This window comes from Ostrinia nubilalis, chromosome 8, assembly GCF_963855985.1.
Source record: "Ostrinia nubilalis chromosome 8, ilOstNubi1.1, whole genome shotgun sequence".
In the NCBI taxonomy this organism is placed as follows: Eukaryota; Metazoa; Arthropoda; class Insecta; order Lepidoptera; family Crambidae; genus Ostrinia; species Ostrinia nubilalis.
The window spans coordinates 2,818,154-2,840,807 of NC_087095.1; the positions used below are offsets into that span (position 1 = coordinate 2,818,154).

Genomic DNA, 22,654 nt, shown 5'->3' on the forward strand with positions numbered 1-22,654 from the left:
ATCTTTTAAAAACTGTTTGAACATCACTTGGTACTTTCTTTCGCATAAAATTGATTGACGAGCTTTAAGATATCTTAAAAGGCCAGTACACGTACAAAAGAATATTGTAATATTGCTCGATCGAATTCGATTGATTAATTAGAACCTACGAGCCTAATAAGTGGCTTACCAACAAAAGCTATTGAAGAAAAGACTGACACAAAAGTATTCATGGATCTAACCAATTACTAAAAGTATTATAGTTATAACGTTATCACGTACCGAAAAACACAGTGTAAGACGGCCACCCACAAGATGGAGTGACGACCTCATAAAGGGAGCAGGAAGGCGCTGGATGCATGCCGCTACCAACTGACAAATTATTGGCGAAGGCCTATGTTCAGCAGTGGACGTCCTGTGGCTGACGTAATGATAAAAATGGTGATGATGATTTTGAAAATAAACTTCTCATTTTAATATCAAAGCTCAACTTAAAAGTTCAACTTGTTCTTTGTTTTGCACTCGCTGCGACAGACAGTCAATTTGCTCTGCTCAAGAACTTATAAGAGATCAAACCCTCGTGAGACCATTGCGGTCTGATTGTCTGGCATGCATTGATTTTGTAAGGCAAAAGAAAATAAATCTTCTCACTAGCAGTAAGGTGGTTAATCTATATCTATACTTATAATAAATCTGTAGAGAGGTCAATTCTGTACATGAAATATATTTTCAAAATAACTATCAGGGGGTGATTAGTGATCGATACTGATGCCAAAAATGCAATCAGTAAAATTTTTGTCTGTCTGTCTGTCTGTCTGTCTGTCTGTATGTTCCTTATAGAAACAAAAACTACTGGACGGATTTTAACGAAACTTGGTACAATTATTGTTCATATACCTGGGCAGGTTATAGGATACTTAGGAATTCCCACGGGAACAGGAATTAGCGGGAAAATCCTTTTGTATGAAAAATCTAAACCGCTTAAGTAAGACTCTTGAAATTTGGCATGTAGGTACCTTAGTAAACTTAAAGCTTAGTTACAACAGGATATTGCAAAATTCCCACGGAAACGGGAGTTAGCGGGAAAAAATATTTGCATAAAAAATCTAAACCGCGTAAGATAGATGAAGGGGATAAAACGGGATCCACGCGTACGAATTCGCGGGCGGCCGCTAGTGTGGTTATAAATCCGCACCTATTACAAATTACAGAAGATCAGTGTTTAATCTTGGTATGCTGTCAACTGTACATACTTTTTTTTAAATTCTGGATCGTGTTACGAGTCCAAAACTCTTTGAAGCAATTAAGTGTATGACTATTCTCACAGCTCTAGCTGGCTCTGTATAGGTTCGAAAAGATCTAAAAAAAGATGTAGTAAAAGCTATAATAGACAGTGCGTCTTTTTCTTTACTGTGTCTTAATGACAACTTTTTCAACGACCACTAAACTATCTAACTAATTAGTCGTTATTTTGTAACAAAAATGTAGAGTCTACTAACTGGGTGTTATTTTGTAATAGAAATGTAGTCTGATGTGTTGTTGACTCTACATTAAAAGCAGGCGAAATAATTACCATCTACTCAAAACTGCAGAGCTACTCGCTAACGTCGTTTCCATATTTTCAAGTCTAAGGCCTCAGCCTCGAACTTAGCGGGCAGCGGCGCGGGAGCGGCGGCGGGGCGGGAGCGGCAGGATCTTATGCGTAAAATCAAATAGACCGGTTCTCGAAAACAGCGGCGCGGCAGCGGCGCCGGAGCGGGCAACGAGCAGGCAGCGGCGAGGGAGCGGGCAACGAGCGGGCAGCGCACTCCTTCTTTTGCCCACAATAAATCGAGCGTAAGGAATAAATTTGAATCGAAATAAAATTGTCGCCGTTGTTCAGACATTTCGTTCGCGAATAAAAACAAATATCTCGACAACACAACCCCGAACACAACACTTCGCCGCTAAAGCGCCGCGCGAGCTGCCCGCTGGTTTCGAGAACGGGTCTGCGTTGCCCGCCCCGCTCCCGCGCCGCCGCCGCCGCCGCCCCGCTGCCCGCTAAGTTCGAGGCTGAGGCCTAAATGTCTCTCTCACTCATGCCCGCATCTTGGAACGAGTGAAAAGGATGGACAGATCCAAAACTCCAGAGAACATTGCTGGAAATAAACCACTAATCTGTCGAATAAGCTGACGTGTCAGTATTCACGTTGATTCACGCCTATCCTTTGAAGTCCGCCGATGCCGGTTACCGATACGTCAGTGTGACGTCACAAACGACAACCCATCAAGGTATAGGTACTCAGTGAAATCTTATTGTGGTGGTAATAGATTCGATTTTGCAACCAAATATAGCTACAGTCTGTGCTGTCGGTTGTACCTTTGTAACAATAGCCTCACAATATATTCAGGCTTGACTGATTCTAGATCCAATGTGAACAGATATTATCTTAGGATACAGATTATATAATACGATCGGTTTAACCAACATTTAGTTTACCGCCAACTTAATGCTTCTCTAAATAGTAGAAGATTTACAGACTTAAACTTGTTTGTGCGTTTCAAAACAACTATTAGGTACATATTTTGAAGATCCCACTTTATAAATAACTAGCTTTCCGCCTGCGGCTTCGCCAGCGTCGAATTTTGTCTGTCACAGAAAAACTTTATCGCGCGCGTCCCTGTTTCAAAAACCGGGATAAAAATCCTATCCTATGTCCTTTCCCGGGACTCAAACTATATGCCTGCCAAATTTCATCAAAATCGGTTCAGTGGTTTAGGCGTGAAAGAGAGACAGACAGAGTTACTTTCGCATTTATAATATTAGTATAGAGTATAGATAAGAATACTCTGTACTAAATAAGTAGACATTATTTTTAGATACCTACAAAGCAAGACCATCCAAGTTATTTCTAATTTGGTAAGCAAAAACTTAAAACAAAAGTAGAAACACAAATGGAATTAGTTTTAATTCCACAAAATGTCACTAATTACTACAAAATAACTTCTCTTTTGTGTTCTCATTCATTCCCTTTTTAATTAAGCCCGTTCTATTCAATACGGTTTGTGTTTACTCAAAAGACTAATTAGTTAATTGAGTTACAGTTATTCATAGTAACAATGTCGTTATAAAATGGTCACTTGATTTACATTCGAATGTCTTTTGTTCTTATCGTCCAATAAACGAGAATTATAGTCGGCCACTGTTCGGGAAATCGGGAAAGTAAAGTATATTTCAAAAAGATTGTCTAATTTAAAACCGGTCTTGGTCCATAAATACGGGAGATGCAGTGAGCTTATTTCCCTCTGGACGCCTAAAGCGGATCTTTGCAATTTTGCATGAAGGTTGAACGGCTGTTAAATCTACAGGGTCCTTTAGTCAATCATTGAAATACTATGGAATCAGTAGTGAAATTTTAAACGAAATAAACGAACAGAAAGTGTAACAAATCAGTGAATTTTCCGTGGAAAATGGAATGTCATATCGCAAGATCCTCGCGTATACTTATCTCTTTTGCTTTGTATGTAGATACTTACTTACAAATGATACGAAGAGTTCTCCACCAATGTTATATAAAAGACCATTTAATTGCTAATTGAGTGAACTTAGTGAACAAGGTGAGAATTACATCCACGCCACCTCTCTACTTTTACGCTCAGTAGACTAGGGAAGTTTTTAGTAGGCATTTGTTTAAAGTCTAGTCCCCCACTAGATGGACCGACGATCTGGTGAAGGTCGCGGGAAGAACCTGGATGCGGGTAGCGCTGGACCGGTGGTTATGGAAATCCCTAGAGGAGGCGAAGAAAATCGGCATGACCTGGAGCGAGATCAAGCACGAAGCTCAAGACCGAACGCGATGGAGGACTGTTGTGGACGCCCTCTGCCCCATCTAGGGGACATAGGACCTTAAGTCAAGTAAGTCAAAGGGAGGCTTTTGTCCAGCAGTGGACGTCATTTGACTGAAAGTCTACTCATTCAACCTCTATTATGCTACTAATTTTAAAGTCCTATGCAATTACTCTCCCATTCCGAAGACTCCAACAAAGAATGTCGAAGATAACAAAGAGTGCATTGTGGGGCTTTTACTGGAATCATTTTAATCTCAGCATTTACCAAAGGGACAAGTCTAAGTGGCACAACTATTTTCTTGATTAAAAATAGACAGACATACTTGTCTTAGTAATAGAAATGTTTATTTTAATATAAGTAGGTAAATGTGTATTTACGCGCATATACAAAATTACGAAGTATTAAAGCTGTTTACGATGCAATGATACTTTAGCACGTTATTATTATACTATACAAACATGCTTTAAAATAAGTTTAAGAGACTCAAATGTATTATTTCGATAAAGGTACAATACAGTCTTTACTACAAGTAATACCTATCATTCCTAAATACAAAATACCAAATTTTTTTTTTTTTTTTTTTTTTTTTTTATCTCCAGCCGAAATTACCGGAGTTTGGTTTTTGCAAGGTAATGGTATTTTAAATATGCAGACAAATGAATGTACATATTTAGAGAGTGCAGGTAGCTTCTCGCCAATGTATACGAGCAAACTTGTAGGCTCCATACTTTACACACATTTATGTACAAGGTTTAAAATTAACAAAATAAGTAAGATTTTTTTTTAGAGGTTTTTTTTTTTTAATTGTTTTTTTTTTTTTTTTTATTATACATTTATGCACTTTTTTTTTATATATTATTTCTTAAGTACTATTGTATTCTTTTAAATTATTTACAATATATTTACACAGTTCTATGAATGATTTGATGGTGCTTTCCCTCTTTAACAGGTCCGATATTTCAAAAGGTTTTACTTTAAGGTACTGGCATATAGCCATGTGTTGCACTCTTTGCCGGATAAAACGCGGACAGTCTTTGAGTAGATGGAGTATATCCTGGACAGCATTTGGATCGCAATTACACTTGTCGGTCTCAGCTATCTTGAATCGATGTAAGTATTGTCGGTGATAGCCGTGACCGGTAAGAATTTGTGTCAGGTGGAAGGAGTATTCCACCTGAGCGAAAAGTTGGATAATGTTGTCCAGGTTTGGAAGCAAGTTACGAGTAAGGGCACCCGTGCTAGCAGTAATATACCGATCATTATTGAGACGTTGGTTAATTTCTCGTATACCGCGCTTTACATGACTGATCGGAAATCTAGAAAAGTCGGGAGCACGCTGAGAAGACGCTGCACTTTTTGCGGCCTCATCTGCTGTTTCGTTGCCTTCCAGGCCGGCATGTGCTTTAACCCAGACGAACTCCACGCATCCTGGATGGAGACGTAAATGATTATGAGTCATTACTGCCAAGCTGTTGGTGGTGTGCATATTTGCTAACTCTTGAAGAGCAGAATGGCTGTCCGAGAGAACTGTTGCCCTTTCGGTATTACTGGATTCTGTGGCCCATCTAACAGCACGTTCAATGGCTAACAGTTCCGCTTGAAAGACGGTACAGCTGTTGTGGAGCTTAAGTTTGTAAGTTATAGGCGTTTGGTTAGGCTTCACAATGACATACGCTGCTCCAACTTTACCATCCTCCAGCTTACTGCCATCGGTGAAGATCTTGGTGCCGTCAGATGGGCAAAGTCTGTCAATATCTTGCTCGGTATATGCCGAAGAGAATTTGATGCCCTGTCGCACTGCAGGGTGGGGAAGTTTTGCTGGTGGTGTGGGTTTTTGTAACTTGATGTTCGAAGGGAGATATGGGGAGCATTCCGAGAGTTTTGCACGCTCGGTGACGCAAACCTCGTGGACTTTTAGGTCAAGTGGAGTGAGCCGTGCAAGCGAGATAGCAGCAATAGTTGATACAGTACGGAAACCACGTATTATCTTAACAGCAAACCCACGCTGCAAGGACAAGAGACTTCTTTTAACCTTCTTGAATTTAATTGCATCACCCCAGATTCCGGCTGCATATGTGATAATGGGTTGGATGACTTGTTGGTATATTGTTGAGATGTTTTGGCTATGAACTCCCCATGTGGGGCGAACAAATTTACAAAGTGAACGATAGATTTTAAGAGCTTTACAGATGGTGTAGTCAACGTGTTTTGTGAAGGTTAGTCTTTGATCGATTATGATGCCAAGTAATTTTATGTCAGTCTTAAATTGCAGACGAATACCACGGTGGGTGATGCAAGCTTTACGAGCAGTCGGGGTAAAGCCAATCATTTGTGTTTTTGTAGGGATAAAATCAGTCTTAAAATTAAAAACCAGCTGCGCTCCCATCACTCCTCGGATCGAATGCACCTTCCATCATCCCATTGGCGTGCCTTACCAAAGCCCCAGCTTGACCAACCATTTCGTCATAAGCCTCAAGCATTCTAATTTTGTGCCCACGGTCCCTCAAATAACTAATCGTTTCTTCATCAAATCTGTTCTCCAAACTCAACTTGTCCCCGCCCTTTTTCAAGGTTTCGCCATAAACCCATCTAGGTGCAGACACAGATTTTTGTAATCCTAAACCTTGCACTGCATATCTATGAAATACCGCAGCCTGTGTTTGTGGTTGACCATCACCACCACGTGTCCCGTAAACCATAATTCGACCATCATTTAAAATTGCAGCAGCTGGGTTCAAAGTGTGTAAAGGTTTTTTCCCTGGCTTCAAAGACAAAATGTGATATCTATCCAATGAATACGATATACCTCTATTATGCCATACTATTCCAGTTCTAGGCAAAACCACACCACTCCCGAACGGGTGATATACACTCTGTATAAATGAAACCGAATATCCTTTGTCATCCATGACTCCTAACCATACTGTATCACCTGATCCTTTACCATTGGATATCTGATTGGCTTGATCTGGATTTATTCTTTTAGCCATAGATTCGATATTGAAAGAAGCCAACAAAAAATCTGAATCTACCTCCATATACTTTGGATCTGTGATATGTTTATTACGTAAGTCAAATGCTTGCTTTGTAGCCTCCACTGTTGCATGTATGAATTGCCCTTCATTAGTGCCTTTGATTCGCAAACGATCTAAAATTCCAAGGATACTTAGGGAAACCAAACCTTGCGTTGGTGGAGATGTGTTGAAAATCTCTCCACACTCGTGCACTATACTTATAGGTTTTTTCCTAACTGCTGAATAGTTCTTCAAATCATCAATCGTGATTGGTATGTCTAGAAGTTTCATATCAGCAATTATAGAATCTGCCACTTCACCTTTGTAAAAACTGGTCAATGAATTTCTTGCCAAACTTTTTAAAGTCTTAGCCAATACTGGCTGGCAAAATTTGTCCCCAACTTCAGGTAGCTTACCATCTGGTAAAAATACACTTTTAAAATCGTCTGACACGGATTGGGTGTTAACAAATCTTTCCAAATAACGGGCAAGTGAAACTGACACTGGAAAACCATGCTCAGCATAATAAATAGCATCTGTCAGAAGTCTTGAAACTGAGATTCTTTGATATCCGTTTTCTGTTACATAATTTAAAGCTTCATGCCAACCTGCTACTGTACCAGCTACTGTTATAGCTGATTTGGGGCCTGATACAGGTACTGCGTCATATCCTTTGAAGTATTCTTCAGTTGCTAAGCTTCCAGCGGCTCCACATGCTTCGATGACGACCGGTTCACCATGAGGAGGGACTATGAGCCAGAAACCATCACCACCAATGCTGTTCATGTGAGGGTATACCACTGCAAGGGTAGCTGCTGCTGCTACGGTTGCCTCCATGGCTGTTCCACCTTCTCTAAGGATGTTTATAGCGCTTTGCGAGGCTAGATGGTGAGGCGTCACCACCATGCCCCGAGACGCTCTGTTACTTCGTTCCATTTTATGCAGCACTTCTTCTCATTCAATCTAAAAAAAAGAAAGCAAGATATACTTAGTACACTAGTGAGTACTTCGTATCGACTAGATTTGTTAGTGCTTAAAACTAAGTTGTTAATCAATAGTTTCATAAATTTTGAGTAAAGACCGTTTAAACGCACGACCGCTTATGGTATTTATAAATATGTCGCTTTTCAAGTAAGATATTGCAAATAAGTAAGCCGAAAATCTGAAAGTAGACCACAGGAGCATAAATTGCACGTCCCGATAGCTTTTAAGCCCGATGTCGTAAATACTAAGAGGCTGTATCAAAAATTACCCTCAAGGGTCTGTACAGTAATGCCATAAAATAAATATCGATGGTAGATAAATACAGCTTAAAGTATCCACTCCACATCTTATGGTAGATGCACCGAAATTCCGTCAGGGAAATTCTTTACGAATTTAAAATCACTGGACCATTATTATATTCGTACATAAACTTTTCAAAATCAAAAATCGGCAATTTTTGATTTTGAAAAGTTGATCAACAATTGATGTTTATAGGTATTTTGTTTTACAAAATACAAGCAAGAATAGTTTGAGAACACTTATCGTATTCTAGAATAAGTAAGGGTGCAATGCATGCAACTTGTATTTTCTGAGAATAGAATTGGACGGCGACACGTGTGTAAAATTGATGTTGGCTAGACTCTGAGCATGAGTAACTACAACGAAAAACAAGGTACGGTGGAAAAATTTAGAGCTTTAACCTGAGTCAGAAGGAGTCAGAAATTAGTTAAGTTGTGAATTCGGTGATGTAAGAGTCTATTCACGAGGAAAAAAAATGAAAAATCGTCCCTATTAGCCTAGGCGCAGACCACCGACTTTTTGTCGGCCGATTTCTCATACAAATTGGGAGTCGACCCAACTATCGGCCGACTAAAAGTCTTTAGTCTGCGAGGAGTCTTACAGATAGGGAAGTGTTCCATTACGTTGAACACGTCAATGTCTAAATCTACAGTGAATACATCTAAAACTGGGCCCAGATAATGTGAGGACCTCGCTAGTCGGTCGTAAACCTGCTCTGAAATATGTTCGGCACTTGGGACATACTGCGATATTGAAAATGAAGTCTCTGTATGCATTGGGGGTTTTATGGCGGGCCGTGGCGCGTGACGAGCGAACACACTTAGGCTGGGTTGCACCATCTTACTTTAACTTTGACAAACATCAAAAATCTGTCAAACTCCATACAAAAAACACCGGTTATCGTCAAAGTTACGGTCAAAGTTAGGTGGTGCGACTCAGCCTTACCCTTCCACTGGTTGTAAAGGGAGACACTTTGCAACTCTATTCTTACGGTGTGATAAAGCTACGTAGTAGGTAGTTATTGTAGGTATCGGTGTAGTGTAGGGTGGGATGTAGAAAGGTGCAATCTTCAATCTGTATCATTAAAAAAGGACGGTAAAAAAGGACGGTGATGATGATGAAAAACTAAATTATTCTTAATTCAACGGGTCTAGGTTCAATTTGAGTCGGGTCACTATGGAAACGATTTATTCTAAATTAGTTTCTCCGTCGCGAGTTCCCTGAGGGTGTTTGAGTCGCTCCGGACAAAAAATAAATTTTTTTTTATAAGTAAGTAATACAAGGATGCAATTCTATTCCTTGATAGATGATAAGTTCAATTCATAATGTAAGTAAGGTTTTAAATTGAACACTAAACTCCCGTTCGTACTACTCTTTCGCAGGTTCTGCGTTCGTCGGGACGATTAATTTCACGTTGACCTTTGTTTCCAAAACATTGGACATTGAATCGATCTATTGTCTTAAAGAAGATTAAGATTGCGTTCTCCGAAGAGCACCATAAGCCGCAACGTGCCCATGGCAGACACAAGCTTGACACCAGTCAGGGTTGTGAACCTTGAATATTTGTTTTTACAACCCAATTCTACTAATCCTATCCTACTAAAATTATAATTGCAAAAGTTTGTGTGGATGTCTGGATGTTTGTTACTCTTTCACGCAAAAACTACTAAGCAGATTTTGATGAAACTTTACAGTATTGTTGTTTATAACCCAGAATTACATAATAGGCTATAAATTATGACGATCTGTGAGTGTGACAAACTAATTACACGCGGGTGGAGCTAGTTCAAAAATAAAATAAATAAATAGGTATCTATTAAACAAGATGGCTTGTTTTTGGAAAAAAATATTTATATTCACTTCATGCTGGAAGGTACTACACAATGCCCTTTGGACCCTCACGTGCAGGGCAGCCATTACGTTCGGGACGCGAGTGCCCTCACCACTCCAGACGACCAACGGTTACCTACGTTTAATTAATTTAGTTCCGACTACTTTCCCTTTGTGATATTATCCTAGAGAACTAGGTACACAAGTTCCTACGTATAAATATATTTATTTTTATTACCATATTGTACCACGCCAATAGGTAGGCTTATGTCATCTAATTTAGATTTTCATCATCATTACCATATTATTTTATGTACCTTTATGAAGAAGGTAAAACAAATTAATGTACCTCTAACTACTACGTAAAATCCGTGAAGATGCAGTAAACGCTTTGTATGTAGAGCTAAAATTCGCGTACAAACATTTATTTTTTATGTAAATAGGTAGGTGTGTGTAGGCCCTTTTCAGGGAACTTGTACACGTGTCGTCTCAAAATGTAGCATGCCCTGCTGATGGGGCACTGCACTTCGGGCATCATATCGACTGGTACTGAGAAGTGGCAAAAGAAACTCAGTCACCCTTTATCAGCCTTTTATTTATGTATATGTTACAGGAAATGTATGAATTCTAGGAATTGTATACTATTCCTAGGAAATGTATACAATTCCGAAGCTATTTAGGAAATGTATAAAATATTGCTTCAGAGATTTTTTAATACGCACATATCCTAGGACATGTATACTTTTCCTAGGAATTTTATAGAATTCCAATATTGTATTAGGAAATGTATAAAACTAAGCGGCACAAGCGCGGTCTTGTGATCGGGTGCCCCTCAGTAAGTACGCCTAAAATTTCCATTAGCCAAACCACATTGGCCGATAGGTACTTTTAACTCACAACTATAATAATATTGTTTAGCCTGAAAGTTGTTTTCGCACTATTATACTTTGGCTGAAAAAAATATTTTCCTATTGGCATACCTTTCTTTCGGCATCACGCATATTACGCTGAAGTATTGGAAAACCCTAATTTTAACATCTCTTTTATTAAACTATTATTGGCATGAAGGTTTTAGTACTCCTGTAGCTGGATAACAAAGTCTCGGTTAGGTTAGGTTAGACTTGCGACCTTACACATACACAGCGGCCGCGGCGCGGTAGCGCCATTTAAGTTTCGGAGAAAAAAAAGAAATCTTAATTACATTTCCGATTGCTGTTTAGGAAATGTGTAAATTTCCTAGGAAATGTGCCTAATATAATTTACATCACACATTTCCGGGTGATTTTAGGATTTATACACAAATCCTAGGAATTGTATACAATGACGGATTTCATACATTTCCTGTAACATATACAGGAACGCTTGGCTTGCTAGGCAACACTGAGGACATTTAGAGCATAAATTAATAGGTAAGTCCTAGACATTGATTGATTTTACGAAATTTGAATAGAGATGCGTTACGCGCACGAAAGGTGTGAACAAAGAGTAAAATAATTATACCAAGAGTAAAATAATTATACCAAGGTGTGAACTACTTACTTAGGTGTCAATCGTGCGTGAGTCACGATGACTCATGCATGCTCATTATTGCTCATGCCTATGTGACAGTAGTTGGGTGTTGGAAATGATCCAAAATGCGACCTTACATAATATTTTTTGGAAGCAATGTAAATAAATATACTCGGGCATATTTCTACACAACGCCATCTAGTAAAAATATAAGTAAAGCTTGTAGGTACTAAACCAGGCAACTGTGTTTTTTTACTTTCATCCAGTAGGTTCATTAAACTTAAGTTTTTAAACATGATAGCACTATCGTAAGTTATCGTAAAGAAGAAGCCAAACGCAATTTGCCAAAGAAAAAACAAAACACTACAAATTAACGAAATAGTAGCAATAAGCGACATCTAGTTAATGCTTCTAGATTTACCCTAACACTTTTTTCATGAAAAGTCCATCCGCTTCAGGAAATAAATTGAAATTATTTTACCCCGGAAGCTCGTCATTTATTTTGAATTTAGTGCTTAAATTAACAATTATCTGCCTGTAGTTTAATAATAATGTAGCACCTACATGCTATAAATATTTTTGTTAATAATTTCCTACATCCCTATTACGTCAAAATCTGCGAAAAAGTTAAAATTAATACAACCATGTTCAAGAGTCTTGCGATTTCTCTTGTTTCGCATAAAACAAAGGTCAATTAATTTTGTAGGATTACATTATAGCCGGGCGGTTGAGATGATCATGAACGCTGTGCGTGGTTAAACTAAAATAGATTTTGTAACATTTTTACGTATCGTGACGTGTTATCAAGGCAGACGAACTTCACACAATCGCTACTTATTTAAAATTTCCAGTTTTTACAGAAAAAAGTATTGTGTTGTGACGAAAAATACTGTAATGTTTAAATCGTTGTTAGGATCTCTGATTACTCAGGCCAGCTGTCAAGAGGTGGGTAAGTTTAGTTTTAACTTTATTGCTAAGGTTTATGTGCTAAAACCTTTTTGCGAAAATACTGAAAACTAGTGTTAAACATGAATGTAACATATTTTGTGATTTTAGCGTTTTAGTGCCCTTGAACAGTCCGCCCTTGAACTGCAATCAAACGTCACAATGCGGCCTTCTATCCTAATATTTGCATAACAACAACACCTGTTATCTAATAGCTAGTGTCAAGCCTTATCATTAAACTCCTACTTTCATTGACTATTGCACGAAAAAAAACAAATGAACAAAACTTTTGGGATAGAATAGCAATCTAACCTCCTTGACCTTTATTAAGATAGAAACAAAATGTCAAATTTAAATATTTTTTATTTTTAAAACACATTTGTAACTTGTAAAACTCACCAGTATTTTTTCTTGTTTTTACAAAATAGAATAAATTAACTGTGAATGGTTGATATGTCAGTCTTGTAACAGCAGCGCTGCAATAATATTCCCAAAGATAGCATGTTCAGTGAGTACACAAGATAAAATTGCCTTTATCAGTTACGTCAACTATTCCAATGGCCATCAATTCAGTTCAAATTGTGTCACAGCGACAATATGACTTCGCGTCGGGTAATTTCCTTTACATTATTATTAAATCTACAGATAGTTGAGTAAAAGTTGTTTGTTAGTGTTAATAAGTGCAATTGAAATAATGTCTAGTTTCCAGTGACATGTTAAATTACATCTTTAATTCAGTGACTAGAGTTCGAAATGGCTTGTTCTTTTACATCATAATTTACAGCGTTATTATCACTCGAATGTTAAGTGTCTCCCTAATTGTCACAATAGTATTTATTTCATAAGTATAGTTTCTTATAATGTGGTAAGTTCTAGATTGTAAATTGTTATTGGGTTTTTCACCTTATTTTATTACACTATCATGTTATAATGGGTCAGTAACGATTTTTCTTATAAGACTATTCCGTAAATAAAGGTTTTCTATCTTATCTATGAATGTGACTTACATAACCTATTAGAAGAGTATTGTTTGACCCACACAATTGAATGTCAGATAAGTTATCACGGACGCCATCGTATTAGGTTAATGTACCGTGACTTTCAAGTCTCTGTTAGTAAAGATGCAATTGAATTGAGCCAATTTATAGAGATGTATTCAAATAACTGACAATAAATATCATGAGAGTACCTAAACTATGTTTTAAAATATAAAAAAAAGGTTTAAAGATGTTTTCCCAGTGTTCATCATACTATTTACTCATGTCTTGCTAAATAATAATTAAAATTTTAAATGCATTCATGAGCTACGTGACAAAAAATGTTTACTCGTGTATTATAAGATAAATATTTTTCCTGCACAGTACGCTTAGTAACATTTCTGCATAATTGTTATTCGGAATTCGGGTATAATTTTACAGAAAGCTACTCTAAAGCTAACATACCTATTTAAGCAAAGATTCTATTACTGATCTTATATTTATTCCAATAAGATAACAATCTAAAATATGTTTATTCCTCTACGTATAATATGTATCATCAACTAAATAAACCAGTAGAATAAAATCATAATCTATGAAAAACTGTATTGCAAAGTTATTCTATGGAGTGAACAATATAAACCACTGTTGTAAAATTGTTGTTTGTGAAATTATGTTGATTACAAATAATAGTCAGCTCAAGGTTGTCATTACGCTCCTTAATTGTATTATTCCTTCGATACTTAATGCATTTGTTGCCCACAGGGGGCTGGTTATTTAAAAAGGGCCGATACAGAGAAGTTACATGAAATATTTCTGCAATACGCCACCGTTGAGAAGAATGGTGAGAAGCACATCACTAGCGAAGACTTTGTGAGGAAGTATCTAGGATTATTCGACGAAGGTGAGTGATCGTATTTACATATCTTATCATTGGTATTGTAGATAAAATAAATAGATAAGCCCATGGTAGTAAACAAATTAATGATGTATGTAAGTTATGGTTAATAAAAGCTAGACGTCACTTTGCTACGTAAATCACACATTGTTTGCATGTAAATAAATAATTTGATAATTGATTTTCTTATTAGAGTGATTTTTTTTTTATTTTCATATTTATTTACACCAAACTGTCACTCAATCGCTGGAATTACCATAACAAGTTGTTCTTTTGTTTAAATAACAACAATACCAAACAATATGTTATTCATAAGAATACATAAAAAACCACTAGGCAACATATAAAAACTACAAAAAAAGAAAATCAACCAAAAAGGCTTACATCAAATAATAAAAACAAAAGACGGCAATATCAAACTAGATTTTTACGTCATCAAATTTTGAACTTCAAAAACTAAAAAAGTGGTAAAATTAACTAAGCACAGAGGTTACAGTTAGATGCGGACGAATGTCCAAGTTTGGACAATAAGCCTAGGCGCAGACCACCGATTTTTAGTTGGCGATCGATCGGGCTGTTAATCTGTATGGTGATTTGTTATCGGCCGATTCTTCATACAAATAAGAATCGGGCCCAACTATCGGCCAATGAAAATTCGGTGATCAGCGCCTAGGCTAACTCGCGCCTCCATTTATGGCTTTACTGGGTAAGCCCCGCCCTTCTGGTAGGGAGAGTCCCACATAACCCTCTAGCCGTCCCCATCGGCAAACCATTTCCCGACGGAAAAAAATAGGATAACTTTTTTTCCAGATGACTACAACAAGGAATCAGTCAAGCTCATCGCGGGCATCGTGGACATGGACAAAGACGGGTTCATCTCGTTCTCCGAGTTCCAAGCCTTCGAGGGCCTGCTGTGTGTGCCCGACGCGCTGTACAAGACCGCCTTCCAGCTGTTCGATACAAATGGCAATGGACTGGTGGCTTTCGGTGAGATTTATATCTTTGATAATAATATAGTCCAGGGGTTCCTAAAGTGTCTGGACTTTCTACAGAAAGTAAAGAGGGCACCGTGAGTCAATCCATGACGTCGCGTTGGGCGCTTGAAAATCGATGATACCCTACCACTCCTACTTCTTTACCCGCCCGTCTTTCTACTGTATCTTTATCAAAGGCCTACCCTTTGAAAAATAGTTAATTATTGTAAGTGCGCCGCGGGATGCAAAAGATTGGGAACCCCTGGTATAGTATAAGCTCAAAATTATTCCTGTGGCTGAAATGATGATGATGAATAGTATGTCATTTGGTTCAAAAAAAGACCGCTAGAGACTTGATCTGGGGGCACGGCAGTGCCCCCACCAAGTCGAGCAAAAAAGCGGCACGGCCGTACCATCCTTTTCTCGAAGCAATTCAGGCCATTTTCGACCGCCTGTAACTTCGTTGTGGATAAAACTAGAAGGCTGAATTTTCATTAGCTATGCAGGCATTTTAAAGACACGGTATATTTCAAATTTCATTCAATTTGAACCAGTAGTTTAAGAATTATAACGGGTCAGTTTTTTAATTTTGTCACTCACTGACTGACTGACTGACTCACCGATCATCAAAATTCTAAGGCACTTCTAGCAGACCTAGAAGCTTCAAATTTGGAATATAAGTAGTGTTTGGTGTATGAATCAAGGAAAAACTAAAATATTTGGGGGCACGGTAGTGCAACCGCCAAGTCGAGTAAAATTTTTCAATTTCGGTCCAGTTTTCTAGATACATAACTGCTGTCTACAAAATACAAAAAGAAATGAGATCCCATCAAAAACAATACTTGTCAAAAAAACCAAGTCTCGCAACTCAGTTGTTCTACGGTAAAAAGTTGTGAGATCCATGTAATACCAAGTCCAGGCCAGGAAATCTTTAACGTTTTACATAAATATATTGACTTGGCCATCGCATGAAAACACGTGTAAATTAAATTATTTAGTGCGATGGCCAAGTCAATAATTTATGTAAAACGTTAAAGATTTCCTGGCCTGGACTTGGTATTACATGTATCTCACAACTTTTTACCGTAGAACAACTGAGTTGCGAGACTTGGTTTTTTTGACAAGTATTGTTTTTGATGGGATTACAATAATACTGGAACAACGACTTCAAAAATAATAATCTTCTCTATACATAGAACAAATCAATACGAAAGGCAAATAACCTTGCTACTTTCGATAAATTTAGAAATTATTTAGTCTTGTAACTAAGTAGTACTTGTAACTTAGTATGCAAATAAACAATTTGAATTTGAAAGTTATCTATTTTTAGAGATCGATTTTTTGCTCGCGTATTATACGATAATATTTCAGGTTATCATACATCAATGTTAACTTTAAGATTGCGATAGGGGGATATTTTTCTTTATCTTGACCTACTAAAGACAAAAAATTACCCTAACAACAGGAAAACAGTCCAAATTATCATTAACTAGCATTTGATGAGAAGAAAATTGAACAGCTCTAACTTCATATGGAACCTAATTGTATTTCATGCTATACAAATACTCGTAGTACCTATCAGTTATCCAGCCAGGTTATTTTTTAACTTCCTCTAGCTAGATATTTTATTAAATCATAAACGCAAAAGTTTGTCTATCAATATAAAAACACAAACAATCTAGTTTCCTTGATTTACGTATCCAAATCGGTATAAAATCACTGAAACTTTCTGATTTTCTTGATTACACATCCAAAGAAAACTCCCAATCTATCCGTATTTAATTACAGACGAATTCGCCGAGGTCATGCGCAAGACAGTTCTCCACAAAAAACTGCCTTTCAACATGGAGAGCACCTTCGTACGTCTCTACTTCGGCAAAGACAAGAAGCGTCTAGTCACATACCAAGAGTTCAGCCAGTTCCTCCATGACTTCCACGAGGAGTACGGAGTGGAAGCCTTCAAGAAGTGCGACAAGGATGGCAGTGGTTTCATCAGCGCTGGGGACTTCAGGGATATTATGCTGAACGTGAAAAGCCACTTGCTGACCAAGGATTTGAAGACGAAAGTGATCAATGTGAGTTTTTTTTTTTACACTGCACCATCTTCATCATTTCAGCCCCAGGACGTCCACTGCTGAACATAGGCCTCCCCCAATGATTTCCACAATGGCCGGGTGGTGGCGGTCTGCATCCAGCGCCTTCCTGCTACCTTTATGAGGTCGTCGGTCCACCTCGTGAGTGGACGTCCTACGCTGCGCTTTCCAGTACGCCATCTAGTCCCGAACTAAGCAAAGCCTGTACTATGGGTACCAGACTATGGAGATAAACATATTTAAATACTCAAACTTGTTATAACTACTCAGTTACGATAATCTACAAGTTGTATACCTCCCCAAAGTGGGGGTTTTTGTAGGCCAAATGATTACGAAGTAAATCAAAGAGGGTCGTGCGTGTGTTCGGTGGATAAATGATCTGATGGTTATGATGATAACAGGTTGTAGTAGAACCTCAATCTAAAGTCGCACTCTCTGGTCAGACTAGAGATACAATTTGCTTAAAATTGTGTAAAATCTCTTTTTCTTATCAAAATGTCGTAATGTGAAATTTGAGTAGCAACAGACACCAGATTCGTTATCACATTTAGTATGAGCAAGTTGGAAACCAGCTGCAACTCAAATTGGGCCTGAGACTAATCTATTAAATAATTAATCTCTTATCAGCGTTATCAATATCAAGACATCGGGAAACCATTTCAATTGGTGTGTGTGGGTTCTTACGTCAATCTCTCTGCTCGACCTGTGGTTGACTGGCAGATAATATAAAGTGTAAATAAAATAAAATAAAAAAATCGGATCAGATAATCTGAAATATAGTCTAGACTCTAGAGTACTCAATCACTTAAAAATATCAGTGAAATATTCCATTGTTTCACAAATACCTACATAATGCAAAAATGTGTTAAAAGTTACGTCAGTAACACATTGACGTCAAAAAACACTAGCTCACAAGATGTTTCCATATTACAAACAATCTATTGCATCATAAAATATTCTCTCGTAAACACTTCATTCACTCTACAATACACTGGCCTAATTTTTACCGATAATGATAAATAATCGTTTCTAGCCACACTAATATAAAACATGCAAAAATAACTCTACCAGCTACCTTTTCACGCTCAAACCATTGAAGCAATTTAGTGGTCTAAAATGGTTTGAGACTCAGGAAAAACTTACAATACATATTTTTGAAAGGGGGTCACGCGAGTCTTTCTGTAATAGACCGAAATTCATGCGAGTGAACCCGCGGGAAAATTCTAGTAGATAAGTAATAAATAATGTATCTACTGAGGATAATCATAGTGTAATCCAAGTATCTTTCAATGACATCTGATAGTATCATTGGTTACTAGCAAGTAGTTTTGTTATCTAAGACCTTCTTTAACCTTGATGTTTATCTGCATAGTTACATAATTATCTTATAAATAGAAACTGCATGTAGTTCAAAACAAAAAGTGCATTTGTTTATGTACAGGGAACAGGGAGGCAATAGGAAAAAATTAGAGAGGCAGGATGAATTTGAATTGCATTTGATATAAAGAAGTGTTCGGATAATCTGATTTAACACTGAATGTATTTTTCGTCTGAAACAATTTGACGGAGAAATTGAGCACACAACATTTTAAAACCTCTGCCGTTCATAACGCACAATTTTTCCATTCCAATTACCGTATTTATCTCTGCATGTGATTATGACCCTTAATTGGATGCTTTAAAGTCTACTTTCTCAAATAAAACACCCAAATCCATTCCAGGCGTCAGGCTTCCCCCAAGGCGAGCGCAAGATCAGTTTCCCCTTCTACATGGCTTTTAACTCGCTCCTCAACAATATGGAACTGATCAAACGGGTGTACCTTAACGCTACCAACGGCCATCGAACGCAGGAGGTCACCAAGGAGGAGTTCCTGCACTCCGCACAGATGATGAGCCAAATCACACCGTTGGAGGTGGATATATTGTTCACTTTGTGCGACACTCTGCATCACACTAACGGGTGAGTTTGGATTTCTCAAGTTACCACTTTTTTTAAACCTTAATGCTTTGTGTTAAGGTCATTTAAACTTGCTACTTTACAAACTTTTTTAATGGGAGACCACATAGATTTCACTTACATTACTTGCATTACACTATAAGATAAGATTTTAAACTTTCGCGTTCCTTTTTAATAACGTTAAACGTCACGTCGTGAGTGCATAATGTAACTCATTAATAAACGTCGCTTTAAGACCCGTGTCTTACTATTTTAATTGCATTACACGTTGCAAAATCCCAACCAAGTATTACAACGAAATTAAATGATACGTACATTTGTTCATTTAGATGTGGGTTAGGCGTTAATAAATGTCATGATTTTTAACTTCAAAAAATCGATGGGCCTCATAATATGAAATTAGAATAGTTAGAAAGACCAACACAAACCAATTTTTATCTAAATGCCATTGGATAAAATGATATAAACGATGATACATTAGCTTAACTAACGTAAAGATTGCTATGATAACTCTGTACTTGATATTTAAGCCCCTATTTACAGTATTTGCACTGGTAACAAGGTTAAATAAAGAATCGATTCCAATTTATATTCGGTCAAAGCAAATGTCACTGAACTTATACCCTTCGAGTATTTAACAAAAGGGACAAGCATTTTATCATTTTCGTTTACTACATGTTTTCAGATAATATTAGATATCGCGTTTATCTTTAATAAACTAGAATAAACTGGCTTAGTATCGTAAATGTTTTATAAAGTCCATCTTAGATTGCAAAAGTGTGACGGAAGCGTGGTTATAGCGTGATATTTACAGGTTTATTGCGAAAACAAGTGCTAGTCAATAAATTAGTAATCTATCTATACTAATATTATAAATGCGAAAGTAACTCTGTCTGTCTTGCTTTCACGCCTCAACCACTGAACCGATTTTGATGAAATTTGGCAGAGGACAGTTTATATCCCGGTTTTTGAAACAGGGACGCGCGCGATAAAGTTTTTCTGTGACAAACAAAATTCCACGTGGGCGAAGCCGCGGGAGAAAGCTAGTAATCAATATAAAACAAAATTATGACTCACTTTTATAATCTTGATCAGCAAAAAGACAATTGGTTTGAAAATATTCAGTTCTTTTTTGTCCACAATGTATTATTTTGACACTGTTTCTCCACAGAATGTAACATTAATACTAAGTTTAAATGTTGTTTTTGCTGGGTGACGACAGCTAACATCCGCTGATGTTAACTAAAATTGTTAGTTGTTGGCCTTTGACCGCGGTTATTGTCATTATTTTATGTCTCGGAGTTTTTAACCTTGACCGCGGTAACTGGCGCTATATTTATATCTCAGATATAGTTACAAAGGGTAAATAGACCTTTTTTAGTTAAACTGTCTTGACCAAGATTTGGCATTTATGAACGCATAATTTAGTAAAATAAGGCTGAGTTGCACCACCAAACTTTGACCGTAACTATAACGATAACCGGTGATTTTTGTATGGAGTTTGACATATTTTTGACGTTTGTTACAGTCAAAATAAGATGGTGCAACCCAGCTTAAGAATACTACATAAAATAAGTTAACAAGGAAAAATAGGCCATTAACTCTGTTAAACTGTGTGACGCTGGATCTAAAAATAAAGATATTGTGTATCTATACTTTTTGAAATAAAATTGAAAAATCTGTTATATAATTTTGACCAAGATTTGGCACTTATGAACGCTTCCTTCAGTAAGATTACTGCATTATTATTACTTAATTTTTAAACCTAGTGTAATGCAGGTTTCCCACTCAATAAGCCAATGATCTATTTTTTTTTTTTTTATGCATAACAAGGCAGGTATTTGACCACAATCGCAATTAAGATCTCGGGTGGCCCCTATGGAATGGAAATACACTCGACAGCAAATAAATCGCACCACCCGCGACGCGAACTTTAAAGATTTTCTTTTGACACAATAATGGTGCCCCAACAATATTGGTGTTATTTGAAAGCCCAATAAATATCCTTAAAGAAAAACACATTTAATTTCTTAATAAATGATTAAAATATACCATAAATGTGACTTGAAAAAAGACCTCACTTTGGGCTCACCTCTGGGATCAATTAGACCAATTTTTTTGGTTATAAAACCAAATAATGATCACACGTGTCCTCTTTAACAGATGGATAGCGATTAATCTCAACTTAACAGTTTTATAGTCATAAAAAATGGCTATAGCGTAACTTTTGAAGAAGTGTTTCTGGATCCTTGTAAAGACACATTTTTGGGGTAAAAACCTTTCCTTTAATAAAATGAAGTTTAGAACTAGGCTTTTAAATGTTGCCAATACTGGTGGGGAGTAGGGATGCATACGTTTGAAAATGCTTGTCGCGGGTGGTGCGATTTATTTGCTGTCGAGTGTATTTGTGGGGGGCCTTTGTCCAGCACCGAATGGCCTTTGGATGATACTTTCATACAAAAATACGAGATTTTTTTATTCCCTAGTTCTACTTCGGCAGTGCCGGGAGGGCCAGAGTATCAAGCTCGTCATACTGGGTTCGGTTAAGACAAGTGTGTTGCTATTACAATACGTTTGGCTCCCAGAATGATAGAGCGTTTCTCGGACCATTCATTGCGTTTGTACCGTTTTGAACTGGATGAACTTATTTGATGTTCAAATAATACGCACTGTACCTCTAGCATGATTAACTTTCGTCTTCGAATCGTTTGCGTATTCGACAAAATTCGATACTCAATCTTCGAATTAAACGATAACGTGACAATTTTGATTCTCAAAATAAGTTTCGTGCAACCATTTCTCATACTAAGTTCACTTTACGACACGTTCACAAGGGCGCTATTGTAGCTTTCGTACTAAATCTTTTGATGGCGATTCAAATACGCAAACGATTCGAACTCGAAAGTTTTTCGTGCTAGCCGTACTGTTTTAAACAATGTCTTTTTTGTTGTTTTGCATTAAGTACTTTTGAAGGTCATCCAATTCAAAATTCATAAGTAAAATTCACACCAGGATTAAATTAGACAACCAGTTATTTATTTTTAGCAAACAGACACACGAAAATGTCGATTAAATAACGTAATTTATGCATGAGCGAAACTCGGAATGAGCTTATTTAATTACGAGTATTATCACACTGATTATAAAAGATGTCACATAAAACTGACTATATTACCTACTCACTCACATCTTTGGAAGTATGCACATAGACCAGTCAATGAATGCCTTAACGACGGTGTAGAGAGAAATCCGTGGAACACAATTTCTGACCTCGGGACTTTATTTAGCCTAGTTAGGTGGTGAACATTGCAAAAGTCCCCGCCCTTAGCCCTTGAGCCGGCGGGGAGAGGGGGGTTTGAAGGTAC

The 22,654-nt window shown here is 37.4% G+C and overlaps 2 protein-coding genes across 2 annotated transcripts in view; one reads left to right on the top strand and one right to left on the bottom strand.

Annotated features, from left to right (window-relative positions):
• Window positions 1-6,159: 6,159 nt before the first annotated feature.
• Window positions 6,160-12,954, bottom strand: LOC135073727 (oxamate amidohydrolase proenzyme-like). The gene is made up of 2 exons (XM_063967887.1): window positions 12,790-12,954; window positions 6,160-7,785 (listed from the first exon to the last, which is right to left on the bottom strand). Exon 2 carries the CDS (start codon window positions 7,756-7,758, stop codon window positions 6,172-6,174), a length of 1,587 nt encoding a protein of 528 aa, XP_063823957.1. The 5' UTR covers window positions 7,759-7,785; window positions 12,790-12,954; the 3' UTR covers window positions 6,160-6,171.
• The window catches only part of LOC135073736 (calcium-binding mitochondrial carrier protein Aralar1), a 33,649-nt gene continuing 23,143 nt past the window's right edge, over window positions 12,149-22,654 (top strand). The window contains exons 1-5 of the mRNA XM_063967896.1: window positions 12,149-12,390; window positions 14,133-14,271; window positions 15,076-15,252; window positions 17,028-17,314; window positions 19,054-19,292. Of these exons, the coding sequence (XP_063823966.1) occupies window positions 12,340-12,390; window positions 14,133-14,271; window positions 15,076-15,252; window positions 17,028-17,314; window positions 19,054-19,292 (893 nt within the window). The 5' untranslated portion in view covers window positions 12,149-12,339. The remainder of the gene's footprint in view (window positions 12,391-14,132; window positions 14,272-15,075; window positions 15,253-17,027; window positions 17,315-19,053; window positions 19,293-22,654) is intronic.

Bases quoted from the DNA above. Each gene is read 5' to 3' on its own strand.
- LOC135073727 (XM_063967887.1), bottom strand. From the start codon at position 7,758: ATGGAACGAAGTAACAGAGCGTCTCGGGGCATGGTGGTGACGCCTCAC.